Source organism: Aspergillus tanneri, assembly GCF_003426965.1.
Source record: "Aspergillus tanneri strain NIH1004 chromosome Unknown AapTan_8_pilon_pilon_pilon, whole genome shotgun sequence".
NCBI classification, from domain to species: domain Eukaryota; kingdom Fungi; phylum Ascomycota; class Eurotiomycetes; order Eurotiales; family Aspergillaceae; genus Aspergillus; species Aspergillus tanneri.
Genome location: NW_022984635.1, coordinates 1,188,961 through 1,205,298, shown reverse-complemented (window position 1 = coordinate 1,205,298; position 16,338 = coordinate 1,188,961). Strand labels below are relative to the sequence as shown.

The 16,338-nt window shown below is 46.8% G+C and overlaps 4 protein-coding genes across 4 annotated transcripts; 3 read left to right on the top strand and 1 right to left on the bottom strand.

The window, feature by feature from the left end:
* Window positions 1-524: 524 nt before the first annotated feature.
* ATNIH1004_011016 (uncharacterized protein) lies at window positions 525-5,534 on the bottom strand (the record flags this gene model as incomplete). The annotated part of the gene is made up of 6 exons (XM_033575582.1): window positions 525-1,128; window positions 1,190-1,786; window positions 1,920-2,995; window positions 3,602-4,533; window positions 4,580-5,196; window positions 5,254-5,534. 6 exons carry the CDS (start codon window positions 5,532-5,534, stop codon window positions 525-527), a joined length of 4,107 nt encoding a protein of 1,368 aa, XP_033421437.1.
* A 2,467-nt stretch (window positions 5,535-8,001) lies between these two features.
* Window positions 8,002-9,400, top strand: ATNIH1004_011015 (uncharacterized protein; the record flags this gene model as incomplete). The annotated part of the gene is made up of 4 exons (XM_033575581.1): window positions 8,002-8,070; window positions 8,186-8,856; window positions 8,913-8,945; window positions 9,007-9,400. The coding sequence occupies 4 exons, from the start codon at window positions 8,002-8,004 to the stop codon at window positions 9,398-9,400; spliced, it is 1,167 nt and encodes a 388-aa protein (XP_033421436.1).
* A 612-nt stretch (window positions 9,401-10,012) lies between these two features.
* Window positions 10,013-12,140, top strand: ATNIH1004_011014 (gamma-glutamyltransferase; the record flags this gene model as incomplete). Its single annotated transcript, XM_033575580.1, has 7 exons — window positions 10,013-10,249; window positions 10,316-10,349; window positions 10,401-10,560; window positions 10,622-11,201; window positions 11,290-11,450; window positions 11,503-11,636; window positions 11,692-12,140. The coding sequence occupies 7 exons, from the start codon at window positions 10,013-10,015 to the stop codon at window positions 12,138-12,140; spliced, it is 1,755 nt and encodes a 584-aa protein (XP_033421435.1).
* A 759-nt stretch (window positions 12,141-12,899) lies between these two features.
* ATNIH1004_011013 (putative pre-mRNA splicing factor) lies at window positions 12,900-15,652 on the top strand (the record flags this gene model as incomplete). The annotated part of the gene is made up of 2 exons (XM_033575579.1): window positions 12,900-14,403; window positions 14,484-15,652. The coding sequence occupies 2 exons, from the start codon at window positions 12,900-12,902 to the stop codon at window positions 15,650-15,652; spliced, it is 2,673 nt and encodes an 890-aa protein (XP_033421434.1).
* Between the last annotated feature and the right edge of the window lie 686 nt (window positions 15,653-16,338).

The window sequence follows — 16,338 nt, the reverse complement described above, 5'->3', positions numbered from 1 at the left end:
AAGTTGTGATTCAAGATTAATGGGATGAGGCCTATGATTAGTGGCATGGCTTAGCGTCTTTCATTTACTATCTATGGAGTACTTTTCTGAGTTCCTGATGCTAGTAAGAGTACCATGCACAAGGGGCGATTGGGATTAGCGAGCATGGGTTTGCATGACAGGCGTATTTTTATTAAAAGTTCGGATCTAAATATGGATGTCTCAAAACAAGACTTCGTTTTTCTCGCTCTCCTTCTCCTCCGCGGTAGTTATGAGGTTTTGGTTGGCATATGTATATGCTTCTTAAGTTGGGGCTGAGACGTGGGTAAGGACGTTCCGATAGAATTTCATAATGTTCAGCTCATACGTAGGAGTGCAAGAGAGAGCAAGCGAGTGCAAGCAGGACTTTACAGTAATTCTATATCCGATCACACTCCTTTCGGTGGTAGTATACAGAAGGAAAGCCAGCAAGGCGCAGGTTAATATGTAGGCCTGGAAATAACTTCGTCTATCTCAGATATACTGTATATACATAGCTAAACTCGCTAAGACCATGTTATACTTTCTCTGTGCACCGTGGAGCTCAAACTAGGAGGTAGATCATCCTTTCCACGACCCCAGTCACTCTCGGTATCACCCAAGGTTAATTCCAGCGTCATACCCTCGGTAAAGAACTCATGGCCAATCCAGTTTTTCGAGTAGGGCCGACCATTCAGCGTCGCACTCTGGATATAGATATTCCGATATGAGGGATCGAAGTTGACATTTCGGATCGTGGCAGCCTTCTTCGTCACCGGATGGGTGATACTCACAGCCTCGAAAAAAGGCGCGATAATAAGATATACGTTCTGCCCTGGGTTCGGGAAAAGACCCATCATGGAGAAGACAGCAAAGGCGCCCATGGCGCCGGAGTCATCGTTCCCGGGCAGACCCGAATGGGAAGAGTTGAACCGGGAGGGTATGTAGCTATGTGCGCGGTGAACCGATAGTGCGGGTCTCCCGGCATAGTGGTATTGGAAGACAGTGAGAAACACGGGCTCGTTGCCCATGTCTGCTAGACCAGAGGTATGGAAGAAGTCAAGGCGAGATACGAAAGTATCTGGGCCTCCGAGGAGGTCGATTAGGGCTGCCATGTCATGGGGGACGTAACTTGTTGTGTGATGTTAGGGTTTTGGTCGAGAAGGGTGGAATGAAGAGGGTGTGTACATACAATTGGTATTCCCAGACGCTGGACTCGAAAGTTTCTGAGGGATTACTTGTGAGCGAGCACCAAGATGCAAGGGCGCTGCAGGCAATTGGATCTTGGTATCCCCACGTTCCGTTCAAGTACTTTGGCTGGAAGAAGCCGACAAATCCAGTGTCGGTGCCATTGATGGAGGAGATCTGGTCGGTTTTGTAAATGTTCTGCCAGTTGTGGGCTCTGGCGAGATATTTGCTATAGTCATCTTTGTGAAGACTCTTTCCTACAGTCGATAGACAGAAATCATTGTACGAATACTCCAGCGTTCGCGAAATGCTACGCGAATTGGTGCCAAACCCCAGATAGTCGAAATCCAGGTATGGGATATAATTCAGGCGTTTCCAACTTTGTAGGCCACCTCTGCCCTCGTATGACCATTCCAGAGGCTCATTTTCGGCATCGTTGACCATAGCTTCGTACGCTAAGTTCCAGTCGATCCCAGTTAGGTTTTTAACGAATGCGTCGGCCAGGACGACATCTGCATTCGAGCCTCCCTGTGTCCACCCTTTGCAGAGACTCATACGGCAGTCTGGAAGCCAATTTTCATGCTTATACGTATCAAGCAAGCTGCGTACCATTCTGGACTGCGCTATGGGATCAATGATTGTAAGGAATGGGTGCTGGGCCCGGAAGGAGTCCCAGATACTTGAAAATGTAAGTGTGGAAACTTTAGCCAGACAACATGTATAGCAGTACGTACCAATAAAAGGAATCAAAATATGGCTCGTCGCTCTCCCATAGTGGATTTTCACCTGTTAGATCCTGCGGATCAAGCATGGTTCGGTACACGCCGCTCCAGAAACTAGTGAGCAGGTCGTTCTGCACACCTCCTTCCTTTATGGATATAGGACTGAGCTTTTCCCTCCAAGCAACTTCTGTGCCGCGCTGGATATCTTCAAAGTCATCAAGTGGATGAGGAATCTCCGTTTGAGCATTTTTACAGGCCTTATCTGTGCTAATAAAGCTCGCGCCGACTCGGACGTTGATGGTCCCATTCTCAGGCCGCTGGAATTGGACAAAACCACCAGCCTGAAGATAGAAGTTGTTGAACCCTCGAGTGACGTACAACTCAGTACGTTCAGTTCCTGCCCGGTTATTGACCCAGATCCCACCGTCATGAACCATTGCCCCAACGAAGTCTGCGCACACGTAGGATATGTAAGACCCGGCGCCGAAACTGGGTAAGAAAGTGCCATTTGCTTTAATTCGACTAGCCTCAACGTCTACACTGATTGACGCATTTTGTCGACTGTCCCAGAGGTCTGTCAAGTCCATAAGGATCAACGGACTTAGTTGACTGCCATTTGTCGCGGTAGCAACAGGGAAAGTGAACTTATAGAGTGCTGCGTGTTCTGTAGATGTCATTTCCGCCCGAATCCCATTTTCCAACGACAGGGCAAAGTACCCTGGTCGAGCCACAACCGAATCATTTATATAGTGAACCGCTCGTGTCGCCTTGGGAAACTTGCAGTTATTGATTTCATCTTCGGGACAGTATTGTGGGAAAAAGGGGAAGTTGCCCAGTGAGGGATTCCCGCCGGTGCCGGAGTCATGAAGCGTCGAAAATCCGGTGACCTTGCTTCCATCTGTGGAAAACCCACCTGTATTCTGCCCATCAACGTCGGCAACCGGTTTTGCCATCCCGTAAGGACGACTTGCGCCCGCAAAGACGTTGCCCCCACTGTTGGATCCGATAAGCGGATCGATGGATTGAAGGACATCGGGGACATGTGTTGAGAACGCCGTCGGCGAACTTCCCAGAACAAGCCCCGTCCACTGCATACAAATCAGGTGTTGGTATCTGTGTAATAAAATCATTGCCAATTTCGGTTGCTAAGGACATCGAACGTATCTAATTTGTATGCAGCATGCTAAGTAACAGAAGACGCGACTCTTGTGTCTGGGAGAGGCATGAATGTGGGGAAGAGCGAGTATGGGATAGAGATAGCGGAGCATTGGGGAGTCAACTAAGGGGAATTAATTAGTTAATAACGATTAACCCTCGATGGTGAGATCGACAGGAGCATGAGATTGGACTAATTTGGGAAATGCAAGGGAGGAAGGAGAAGGAGAGAGCATGTTGAAATGCGGGGTGTCAGCCTCTCTATGTTTGGTGATCCCAACACCTTCACTGGTACAGAGGATCTGTCTAGTGCAAGAAATCTCATAATGTTTCCAGAAAAAAGAAGTAGGTGAAAGGTCACAAATAAAATAAGAATAAAAATAAAAATAGAATTTTAATTCCTAAAGAAACTATTACACAGGTTGTTATTAAGTGCAATTTTGGTTGCAGCATCATCAGAACATATAAGTCCGACAACCATTCAACTCGGGGTATCTCGCTGTTCTCATTCATAACCAGAAAATAACAGGTTACAGTACCGTTCCCTTGTTCTGCTTCTTGTTGAGGCGGTAGTTATTCCAGACTGCAATGCAAGGGACGGAAAGTACCAGAATTGCAGTAGCAGCAATAGCCCCGTACTTTTGACTGTAGCCCCAGGCATAATTGACCGCGTTACGTTTGTCGGAGCCAAGAGGGTACAATTTCTGTACCAAATAGCCATCAAGAGAGATTTGCATGGCTTGGGCCTTCTCGCTTTCCGGCAGTGCTCTCTGCAGGGCCTCGACGAAGACATTGTTGTAGATAGCGGACTGCACAGCACTTCCCATAGCACCACCCAAGTTACTGAATAGGCCAAGGACAGACAGCATCATGGGCACACCTTCACGATCGGCAGAAGCCATGACGGCCATTTCACTGCCGATAACCATGGTGCCACCTCCGAAAGCGACGAAGATCTGGCACATTATCAAGTAGCCAATATCGTCTGTTCCACCGTCCCCGCGGAACTTGATCATCAAGCCAGCACCCAGAATCAGAATAGGAAGACCAAAGCACAGAGTAGTGTATTTGAACTCCTTGGTGAAGCGCATCCAGAGCCCGACGACCACACCCCAGAAGCAAGAGCCCACGTTGTAGATCTGCATCATGTAGCCCGCCATTCCCTGCTCGAGATTATACACAACGGTGCAGAAATTGAGAAAATACAAATCCCAGCTGTAGAAACTGAAATAGATCACTGCAAAGTTTATGCAGGCGCCCAAAACAGTGAACTTCTTGAGCAATTCATAGTTGATGAAACGCTCGCGTGCGACGAATTTCTCCCAGACAGCAAAAAGTAGCAAAGTGAAGAATCCGACTATAATCATGGCGATAAAGGTAGCACTACTGTATTCTGCTCGTCCAGCGCTGGTTAAACTGAAGGGCAGGAGAAGAAGGATCCAGCCAGCCATTAATAACAAGGCACCAACCACTGACCACATTAGTGTGAACCAACCCAAGGAGCGAAATACACCTACCATCAAACTGATGCCAGTAATGCACGATAGACTGTAAGAAGGACCGATTACTTTGGGGAGGATTGAACAGGCCCATTTTCCGTGCCTTCTTCTCGTAGTATTTAAAGACCACGGCCAGAGGAAGGAAGACAAACGGCATGATAATGCAAAAAGCGCCATACGCCCAGCGCCACCCACCAGTGTTGTCGATGAAATTTTGCCCCGCCAACGGGCCAGTGAAGGCAGTGCAGATGAAAGGGGTATTCGCAAAGGCAAAGGCAAAGGCACGGTTTCGCAGACCAGATGTATCGGCCAAGAAAACCTGCAAAATAAGATATATACAGTCATAGCCAATCCAGAAGATAACATAGCCTGCTGCGTACGACGAAGGGCCATTGCAAGCTGCCAGAATAATAATGCCTAGAATGTAGACCACAACGGAAGCACATAGCCCTTCAGCACGGCCCCAGAGATTCAGGGTTTTGGCGATAGGTAGCTTAAGTACACCACCGATGACGGTAGCCAGGATGTTGGCTGTGCTGACTGCAGGGGCATTTTGAAATTTGGCATAGGCCGTTTGTTGGGCGATGCTGCCGATGGAGGATTGAAATGCCAACATGAAGAAACATACCCAGATCCTATTTTCAAGCGCCAACAATAAGCATTGCTCTCTTGTGTTTGGAAGAAGGGCTTACCAAGCATAAGTACCAACGAGTGCTTTCTTGCTCCATACCAAGGCGGCGGCTTCAGCCCTCTGGATACCTAGATGGGCACCCGCAGTGACCTGGTTAGGGTGCAACTCGATTTCCTTTTCATTCTGCGCTTCTAGGCTCTTGCGGTCGGAGTCACTGCCAGAGTTCTCTGGGTTCTCCGGCGAGTTCTCCGGCGAGCTCTCCTTCGGTCTCTGCTCCTCCGTTCCTAGATCTGACAACATCGCAGTGTTGTCACGGCCTCGAACTATGTCGAGAACACCCATGACGACGACCCGAGTTTCGCTTCCCAGTCACGGAGCTGGTAGAGTTCCCGGGAAACTGGAAAGGGGAAATTAGGCAGTTTAAGGAGTTAAGGAAAGGAGAGGAGTAAAGACATGAAAGTTAGGGAGGTTTTTTTTTTTTCTCTATAAATGTCCCACATAACCCAGCCGAACGATGCCGGTGTGTTGCAGGTGGATCCTGGCTTTCAATTCTGGTGGTCGGATCAGATAACATTTTGGCCATTTTGGGAGCAACAGGATCAGATAACTTCCCTTCTGGGCCAATCGCAGCCACTCTCTGACGTGTTGAGTTTGTGAGCCAGGTATGATTGGCTTGGGTTCATCACACGGCTCCGTCCTATCTCCATCTGCATATATCTCCGACGAGTCAGCGGGGTACATACCATTGTGTATTTCCAGCTGACTCGCTCTATGAGCGATTTTGTGGGCGTACTTTTGCTATCCACGGTTCATGGGTGTTGTACATGTGAAGACCTATTTTCAACTTTTTTTTTTTTCTTCTTCCTGGCTTGTCCCTTAGAAAGGGAAGCTTACGATTAAAAATCGCTACTCCTCCCAAGACTGTACTCAATAAGGTAGTAACATGTTGGCTGGATCGTCCTTATGTTGCATGCGCATTCCTGGTAGATAAGCCAGCCAACCACTGTGTTCTCCACCAGAGGTTTGTGTAATGCTTACTCTTTACTCTGGTAACTATCCCGCGTGATGCTAAGGAGCGATTATCAGTCATAACAATTGTTCCAAAATTGAAAAAAAAAAAAAAAAGAAAAGAAAAGAAAAGAAAAACAAGAAAAAACAATTATGGGAGCCACAAGACTATACAAAGCACAGGACAAAAGAAACGTCATGAACACAAGAAACGGCTCCAATCAGGGGAACCAAGTTCGGTTTTTCTTGGCTCTCTAGAGCTATGTGGGGTGGGCTTCGGCAACTCGGCTAGTACTGACCTTGATAACTATTGAATAATAAATAACTATTGAATAACAAAATATGTCATAGGTATCAATACGTTCATGGCTGTATAGAATTCCACCCGATCCGGGGGAATGTGCGAATTGGTGATCCTCGTACGTATGGACGGAGCAGTGGAATAGTTGTTGGATGAATAGCACTTTCTTTCTTTCTTTTTTTTTTTCCGTATCTTCTCGCTTAAATTTCCAATTTATAACCCGGTAGCACTAGCGAGGATAGCTTGACCTAGCGAAGTTGGTATTTTTCCACAGAGCTGTCCCGTTGTTGGCTGTTTTCAAACAGGATCTGCTCAATCAAATCAATCTAATCTAATCTAATGGCCACATCAATATTTGGCTGACCATCAGAAATTCCAAGTCTAGAATCCTGACTCTGACATGCGCAATGGAGGATTTTGGGGGCTGGATTCCAAGTTAGAGTTTCTGCCATTCCTAGTTATTCTGGCTAGCATGCTTACTAGGGCAGTGTTATCTCAAGTTTCGTGGGGCTTCGGTCATATTTCTCACCATGACTATGACTAGTCACTTGGCCATAGTCGTCGGCTCGATTGATCTTACTATTTTCTCATGTCACACATCTACTCCCCGTTATAAGAGAAGTTACTGCTATAATTTTCCTTCTTGCCAATTGTATTATATCTAGAGAGCTTCTAGACTGAATATAACACAGCCAAAGGTGTATTTACATGTACCTTAAGTAGCAAGGGTTTACCACTAAAGTTTGTTGTAAATACTAGCTACCTATACTAGTTCTATACTAGTATCTATCCCATTCCTTTTCTCATTTACAGTTTTCTGATCTGTTTCCCTACGATCTTGACACTATGTTTCATTATTCTCAATATCTTCTTACCATGTGCCAGCATGCCCCACTCGGCGAAAATACTAACTGGTACTTGGTCTGGCTTGATATCTAACACCAGAAGCTTTGCTAGTGTCTTTAGTTCACTCACATAACTCCCGAATATCGAAACTCAGACCTGAATGTTGCTAAGCTCCGGAAGGATATATTGGAGATAGTTTATCCAGCATCCTTGTAAGGGGCCATCTTAGTAATAAGTGGAAATCGGAGCATATCATAAAATATTATCCAGTAAAAGAAGAGTGTAGAAAGTTTCTACTTCAATTGGGGATCTGATCTTTCATCTACGTGGATACTTACTAAGCTGTTAGTAAGAATCCCTACCTTTCAGGTGGATCCAGTCTACCAATCAGAAACCCCAGTTGTACCTGCGAATTGCACCAGTCCCTACAACAACTTCCGGCCTTACGTGTCACTGTTTGTCCGTCGCTCAACAGCACTATCAAGTATGCATGCTGTCCTTCTTATCCACTTTTCCACCTGTTTGGGACCCTGACCTTCCAATAATATTGCTCAGTTTTAACCATTTTTAAGCTTTAACTCAGTCAACCAGCAAGTTCGGAATATCTGTTTCTCACATACGTCATTCTTAATAGCTCCGCATCTTTAATTCTAAATGCCTTCACGTCGCAGCCATACAAAATCCCGAAACGGCTGTCTTCGATGCAAGCGAAGGCATGTCAAGGTCTGTTCTGTCGATTCCTACGTGATCCATCAACCATACTTCCGTTTTCTGTCTTCCCACATGCATGCTCTAAATTGATTATGTCTGCCTTGATGGTGCTGCTAACATCTTGCAGTGTGATGAAGGAACTCCTAAATGTAGCTTGTGCAGGAAGCGAAGACTAGAATGCATATACCCACCACCACCTGCTGATGCCGATGGCCAAGACCCATCTACACCAAATGATGGCGTGGAAGCGATAGCAAGCTCTGCAGAGTTACCACTACCAACACGGATGATTGAGATGAGACTTTTTCATCATTATCTTACTGTGTCCTACATCACCATGTGCCAAGGAAGTTTAGATGCTAATCATTTTCAATCCATTGTTCCGCGGATGGCCATGTCTCACCCATACCTCTTGGATAGCCTACTGGCATTTTCGTCGTTGCACCTAGCTTCGATTGAGGTCGATGATAAGTGTCAATGGCTGGAAGTCGCCCTCATGTATCAAAATCGAGCCTGCTCCACCCTGAGCCAGGTGCTAGCAGACTTCTCGCTGGAGAGTTGCGGTCCTGCCTTCGTCAGTTCTATCTTTATCATGCTGTGCGCAACTGCCTATCCTTGTATTTCTCAGGATAGTCGTGCGTTTGACCCACTCGCCCATGTTTTAGAAACTCGTCGGTTGATTGCCGGTTGCTCCTTTCTCTTTCAGCAGCTTGGCAAAATGGAACAACTTGGCGAGATGAAAGGATGGCTACAGTATAACGATCCAGACAAGCCGCAAGCGGCTGACGAACTAGAATCGTAAACTTCTCCCAAACTTTCCTAAAGCAAGAATAGAAAATAATATCTTTTCTTAGGAAGTCAGACCCAGAAATGGTGCGACTACGGAGGTAGGTCTTGGTCCATGTCCTTTGCGTGGGATATAGAAGAGGGAAACTGACCGAGTACAAGGGAACTTTTGGACTCCCTCGATCGACTCCGCGGAAACATCGATCACGTCGACGAGCCACATACTGCTGCCTATCTGAGTACCTGGGAGTTCCTTCAGGCGGCGGTCAAGCAGTGGCCATTCGGTGGTCCCAATGGTGGGATTCTCGCTTTCCCCATTAATATCAGCAAGGCCTACATTGAACTGCTGAAAGAAGGGGAGTGGATGGCTCGTATTCTATTTCTGCACCATGGAGTCAGTATGCACCTCATTTCGGATAAGTGGTTTGTTAGAGATTGGGGACGACGTCAGGTTGCGGCTATTCTACAATCTCTTGAAGAGGCTCCGCCTGAATGGACGGATACTCTTGCATGGTCAAGGCAAGCGGTGGGACTTGACAGGACGAGCTCAAATTAACGCCCGTAAATGAGGGGGAAGTCCCATGACTTCATGGAAAGAGCAAGTCCAAACCGCACTTAGCAAGTGGTTGTTGGCAAAGGATGAATCCTGATCCAATTACTACCAAGTACTTAATTAACAAATACGGATGCTGTTCTGAGAGTTCGGTTGTGTCGGCCAATCGCTGCGTGACTGTTCTTGGCTGCCGATCCTCCCGGAGCTTATCGATGTTAACACTCATCCCTATCTCTGCTGACCTATTTGCTTATCTCCCACATTTTCTCTTTTTCTCACGGTCGCTTTGATACCTTTACTGCCTCATTTGTGTGTTAATGATGATGACGCCCCTCACATGTTTAAACAAGCCGTGAGACGAGTGTCAATAGCCCTAGTATGATGGACTCGGACGGGCTAAGGTACCAGACGAGGCCAGGATTCCCTGCCCTCCGCCAAGATGTGGAGAAACAGGTAGATAACCAGGCCATACCCTTTTTGCGATGTCACGTCATTTAAGACAGCATTGTTCTGCCTTAGTGTCTGGTGCCTGACCGTCCTTCCTGCCAGTTATATTGCTCTTCCCCGGCCCCATCAAAGACAAGGGTGCCGTCAACCGCCTTCCGGGACGAAAGAATGTTTCGTGTTTTGAGGATCACTGCCGTCACCGCTCTACTACTAGTATTACTAGTGGTGCACTCACCGGGTGTGCTGGGTTCCCCGATTGACCTTGCATGGCGTCTAAAAGATGGCCAGATCAATGGTTTTCATAAAATCGAGGAAGGCAAACGGGGTGCAGTAGCCAGTGAGAGTGCCATATGTAGTCGTCAAGGAACAAAGATGCTGGAGCTGGGTGGAAATGCTGCTGATGCTGTAAGTAATGGACTTTGTTTTGACCAGTGATTTGTCACGGTGAAGACTGATGGATGCTTGCGGTAGATGGTTGCGACGGTTTTCTGTGTCGGGGTAATTGGTAAGTATCAATCTCAAGACCAAGAGTAACGCTAGCGTTAATGTTTTCTAGGTATGTACCATAGCGGAATTTCAGGAGGTGGTTTCATGTTGGTGAGAACCCCTGGTGGTGAGTTCGAGTCCATCGACTTTCGTGAAACTGCACCAGCCGCGGCATTCGAAGAGATGTTCCGCAATAACACTGGCGCTGCAACCACAGGTGGATTGGCCAGGTATGCCTCATCTTACCCACTCCCCGAAGGTAACGAGGAGCGAAGCTGATATAAATTTAAGTGGCGTGCCAGGTGAAATCCGAGGTTTGGAGCATCTTCATACAAAGTACGGCCTCCTACCATGGTCAACCGTCATGCAACCCGCGATACAAATTGCGCGCAACGGCTTCCCCGTTACTGAAGATCTAGTTCGTTATATGAAATTGGCCGTTGGTGATGGAGAGGACTTTCTGACTTCAGATCCGACGTGGGCCATTGACTTTGCCCCTAACGGGACACGTTTGGGTCTTGGAGACACTATCACTCGTAAACGCTATGCTGATACGCTTGAGACTATCGCCAAATATGGACCAGATTCCTTCTACTCTGGTCCCATAGCAGAGACAATGATACAGGCATTGCAAGCTGCCAATGGTACAATGACACTCGAAGATCTCCGCAATTACACCATTGCTATTCGAAACGTGTCAGAGATCGACTACCGAGGATATAAGATTACGAGCACAACCGCTCCGTCCAGTGGAACCGTCGCGATGAATATATTGAAGGTGCTGGGCACGTACGGCGATTTCTTCACACCGGATAACGTGAATCTAAGTACCCATCGATTGGACGAAGCCATGCGCTTTGGATACGGTCTGGTATGCATTTCTGCTTTTATTTTTATTTTTATTTTTATTTTTTTTTTTTTGAACTGGAGGGGCTTTTCATTGCTGATCCTTTTACCAGAGAGCCAACTTGGGCGATCCATCTTTCCTTGAAGGGATGGATGCATACCAGGAGGATATGTTGACGAAAGCAACAATAGACGAAATTCGTCAGAAGATATCCGATATCCGAACGCAGAATGTGTCAGTTTATGATCCGAGTGGTTATGAGAGTCTTGAAACGTAGGTCCTTTCCCTAGATAGGCCTGATTCAACTCATAACTTACCGATCCAGACCGGGAACGTCGCATATCGCCACAGCCGATCATTCTGGATTTGCTATTTCCACCATCACCACAATCAACCTGCTTTTTGGTAGTAAGGTCATGGTACCGGAAACGGGAATTATAATGAATAATGAGATGGATGGTATGCATGCACTGAATTAGTCTTGTCTGAGCTTGTTAGCTAAAGCTGTGTTTAGATTTCTCAGTTCCTGGCTCGTCAAACTCCTTCGGGTACATTCCCTCAAAGGCAAACTTTATTCGGCCTGGGAAACGCCCGCTGTCGTCCATCACTCCGGCCATTGTTACACGTCCTGATGGAACGGTGTTCTTTATTGCTGGATCTGCGGGTGGTAGTCGAATCATTACCGCGACTGTTCAGAACATCATCCATGCCGTTGACGAGGGATTGTCTGCAGCGGAGGCTTTGGCTAAACCACGTTTACACGATCAGCTCGTCCCCAACCAAAGCGTTTTTGAATATACTTATGACAACGCGACCGTTGCCTTTATGAAAGCCAAGGGTCACAATGTTACGTGGGTTGCTCCAGGCAGCAGCACTGCTCAAGCAATCCGAGTGCTTCCTAATGGAACCTTTGATGCTGCAGGAGAACCAAGACAGTTAAACTCTGGTGGATTTGCTGTTTAGAGAGGAACTAAAGTGGGATGGTGATAGGTTTGCAGCTTGATGATCTGTGGAGTATATGAAACTCATGTAACGTATATATGAAGATCTCTGATGGTGATGCTTTGATAAAGTTTTAGCATAGAGAGAATAGCATGAAACTGTTGTTTTCCAATGAATTACCTTGGGCCCATCTTCTGTGAAACAGTACTAGTAGCTTCTACATTTTGACAGGTGGAGTGATGCCTTGATGCCTTGAACCACTTCCGAAAGGGAGGGTCTGTGCACCTCGACCCTTCTCCGCGATTGCTCTCTCTAATTTTTATTTTTGTTAGATAAACCGCGTCTGTTTTCCTAGTACCCTATTGTCCTTGGACCTTTTGGATTGGTAGCTCCTTGGATTAACTGTATCTATTCTTTTGGCTCTTCTTCATTACAAAACACACAGTTGCGTTGCTCCAATTCACTTAAGAAATGGGGGAGCTTGAGCCAGCCCAACGCGTACCAGGAGAATTTGGATATGGCATCTGACTATTCTGGCTTATGAGTGAATATATTTTGCCCAGTCCTGTGGCAATTCTTTTGCTAATCTAAATCGCTCTTTTATTAGCTTCTTAAAATCCTCTTTTCTTTGGTTACTCACAGCTTTAGCTTTGCACAACCTAACTTTCTATACCGACGGACAATTTATCACATCATATAAGGGGCAGTCTACGCTGTTTTGACGAGTTTGAGATCTCAGAAACCCCCAAGGAAGGGAATATTATGGTAAAAGCAAAAAACATGAAGTCAGATACTGTATCCGTTGTTATATCCCCTCCTAGATTCGATTTGGAGTCTTATGGATCCCTCGACGAAGAATTACTTGAACGCACCTGGGATGGGATTCTTCCAGACGAAGCAAGCTTTGGTAGTAGCTTCGATCCATACTTAGAGGATGAGAAGATTGATCGGAGTCACGAGCGTGCAGAGGATATTCCAGATGTCGGTCGAGACCGACAAAGCCGGCTCAACACAAAATCCTCTTTTTTCCCACCATCAAAGTCCACCAAGAGACAAGTGAAGACGAAGAGACATATAAGGAGAGTCGATAGCGAGAGCGAGCATTGTGGTGATGATGTTGAGGAGGGTGATCCTGGGCAGCGTGATCTACAGGAGGCAAATTATCTGAAGACTCTGGCGTCGGCCCCTAGCAATGATGACAAGCATTCTGACCCCGAGAAAGACTACATCGAGTCCTTCGCAAACGATCTTGACTTAGAAGAAATGGAAGAGGACGCCTTCTCCTTGGTCGAGCCAAATGTGCGAGATGCGATGGTTTATTATATATCCCGGCACCCTTTCTTCGAGCACGACGAATATCCTGTGAAGCGATCAGAACGATGCCAGTTTAGCAAAGATATACGGGAAAAGGCATTGGCTGCAGGGATAAGTGAAGCCACTCAAGATAAAATAGTTGCTTACGTCAAGAAACTATATCTCTCTGCGAATGGAAGGGGCCATTTATATGAAGAGGGGTCAGAATTTGGCGAGGAGATCGATGATGTGCTTGAAGAACGCTTAAATCCGCCAGGAAACACAAGTAAAGATCGCAAAAGGAAGCGAGCGAGCCAAAATAAGTCCAAAAGGAGATCAAAAGAAAAAGCAAAAGCGCCTCCCAGTGCAACTAGCTCTCGAGATATGGGAGAACTTTACGAAGATACTGGAAATAAGGTGATGAACCTTGCCATCGAAGACACTGCAGAGCCTGTTTTGGATACGGATTTTACAAAAGCTCCAATGTTGGGAAAGTTGCCCGTATCACCTAGTGGGCAGCTAGAAGTTGTGCGCGTTGATTCAGCCGATAGTGAAGATCCCGCAGTGCTCGGGCCTTCCGCTCCGACAAACCAATATTCCAATGGAGCTGGCACGGACAAAGGCATTCATTCTCACCTGGTCCGGTCGAAGTTACAGGAAAGTCTGATTTCTCTCGATAGTAAAGAGGGACACCCATCTCCCACAGCGCATTTTTCAAACCAGAGTGCAATTAAGAATAATCCAGACTCACTTCTCTCTCAAGATCCCACTTTAGATGACTTGAGTTTGCCAAATTTCTGCCCTCCCAAGAAATCAAGAAATCACAGAAAGCGAAAGCTGCACAAGTCCAAAAAGACATCTAAATTTCGTGAGAGTTTGACGATATCAGAAGATGCACAGATTTCTAAAGTGGACGCCTACGAAACAAACCAAACTCTTGAGGGAGCGGCGAACAAGAAGCCCACGCCAGGTCCTACCGCGGCACGTACCAGTGCGGATGACCCATTTTGCTGGGACTTGGATTTTTAAAAACCAATGATTCGCGTGACTTGACTGCCCGCGTTGAGGTAGAGTCGAAGTATTTCACCCGCTACTCGAGAAAGAGAGTTAAGAAACACAAAGCTGTTCGCAGTCATACGATAAACTCTACAAACGATGCTAAAACTGCAATTCCCGAAGCCACTCGGCTTATCTTGCAAGACCTAGAACTGCCATCTGATTTTATCTCTTCTGATTCGACCTTAAGTGATGTACCAAGTGATTCCAGCTCCGGTGGGAACATTGCTTGTTGTTTGGAGCCAGCAAGTATATCATCCCTGGATGAGTCTGTGCAGTATCATGTGGAACCATTTGTTACACCCACTAAGGAAGTGAATTCTAAAAAGGATTCCAATACTGCGATGGTCAGACCGTCACGCCTCAGGCTCCCAAAGATCTCACCGTATTTCTTTAATCCAGGACTCGAACCCGATTCATGCCTTCCGTTCCCGCCTCTCGAGGCCCCCTCTTTCGGTCTGGTCCAAGAGCAATTGGCGCACGATCCATTTCGACTGCTCATTGCAACGATATTTCTTAACCGGACACGGGGTGGGGTTGCTCTTCCGATTCTGTTCCAAGTCTTTGACCACTTCCCGACTGTTGAGGCCATGGCTGCAGCAGACTTAACAAGCCTAGTATCTATGATCCATTGCCTTGGATTCCAAAACCAGCGGGCTAGGAAATTTATCCGTCTCGCTCAGACATGGCTAGCATGCCCGCCCGTCAAGGGGAAAAGATACCGCAAGCTTCACTACCCTCGCAGAATGGATGGACGAGATATTGGAAACGAAGAATGTGTCGATGATGATGATTCGCGAGTGGCTTGGGAAATTGCACATCTACCCGGAGTGGGGGCATATTCCCTTGATAGTTGGCGGATTTTCTGTCGAGATGAGCTGCGAGGGCTTGCCCAGGATTGGAAAGGTAGGGGTGCCCTGGAGCCTGGTTTCATTCCGGAATGGAAATCAGTCCTTCCTCAGGACAAGGAGCTGCGGGCGTATTTGACGTGGATGTGGCTCAAGGAAGGCTGGGTGTGGGATCGACAGACAGGGGAAAAGACCAGGGCGAGCGCAAAAGTGATGCGAACGGCACTTCGGGGAGGGATGGCTCATGAGGAGAATGGAAACTGGGTTCTCGAGACGTCACCTGTAAAGAAAATTGCCAATGGGCTAACGGATAGTATTCGAGAGCCAGGGCATTGATGAATGATTGACGGGAATACCTTGCGAATAACCATTACTGTGCAGTAGTTAGTAGTACTTCTACGCCAAGTTTGTCGGTTTCCGGGATCGAAACAATGGATCAGCTCAGACATGTGATTATGTATGCCTCAGGCACCCGTGTCCATGAAAACAATCAATTTATTCACTATTTCTTAGCAAGGAAGCTATTATGGTTTAAAGGCGTATAATTTGATCTATGCGACTGTGACAGTGCGAAGGCCAGGATTAAAAACCCCGCCAATAAGAAATCTCCCCTCATCAGGCTTCCATGCAGCGATTACCACGTCACTCGCTCGTTTTTCTTTCGGCCACTGCGGGGAATCCTATCTTGCTCTCGCGCTCACCGCAAATAGTCCTTCCAGCACCTTAGCCTCCTTCCATCGCTTTCCTTATGCACAGTGCCTGACTTTTCTTGATCTTCCCGCCATTCCCGTGTGACTTTTTGGACCTGTGGTAGTCTTTCATTTGGTTTCTTAATTTCACTTTTTATTATTTTTTTTTTTTTTGAATTCATCTGATTTAGCGTCCCTTACCTGCCACGGGATGTCGCATGCCTTTCAATCCCAGCAGATCTTCACGCTGGAATAACACAAGCGCCTTCTCAACCAGTGAGAGCAATCTGCACTCGAACGCTCGCTAAGCGCCAGACGAGTAGGCAACCGACT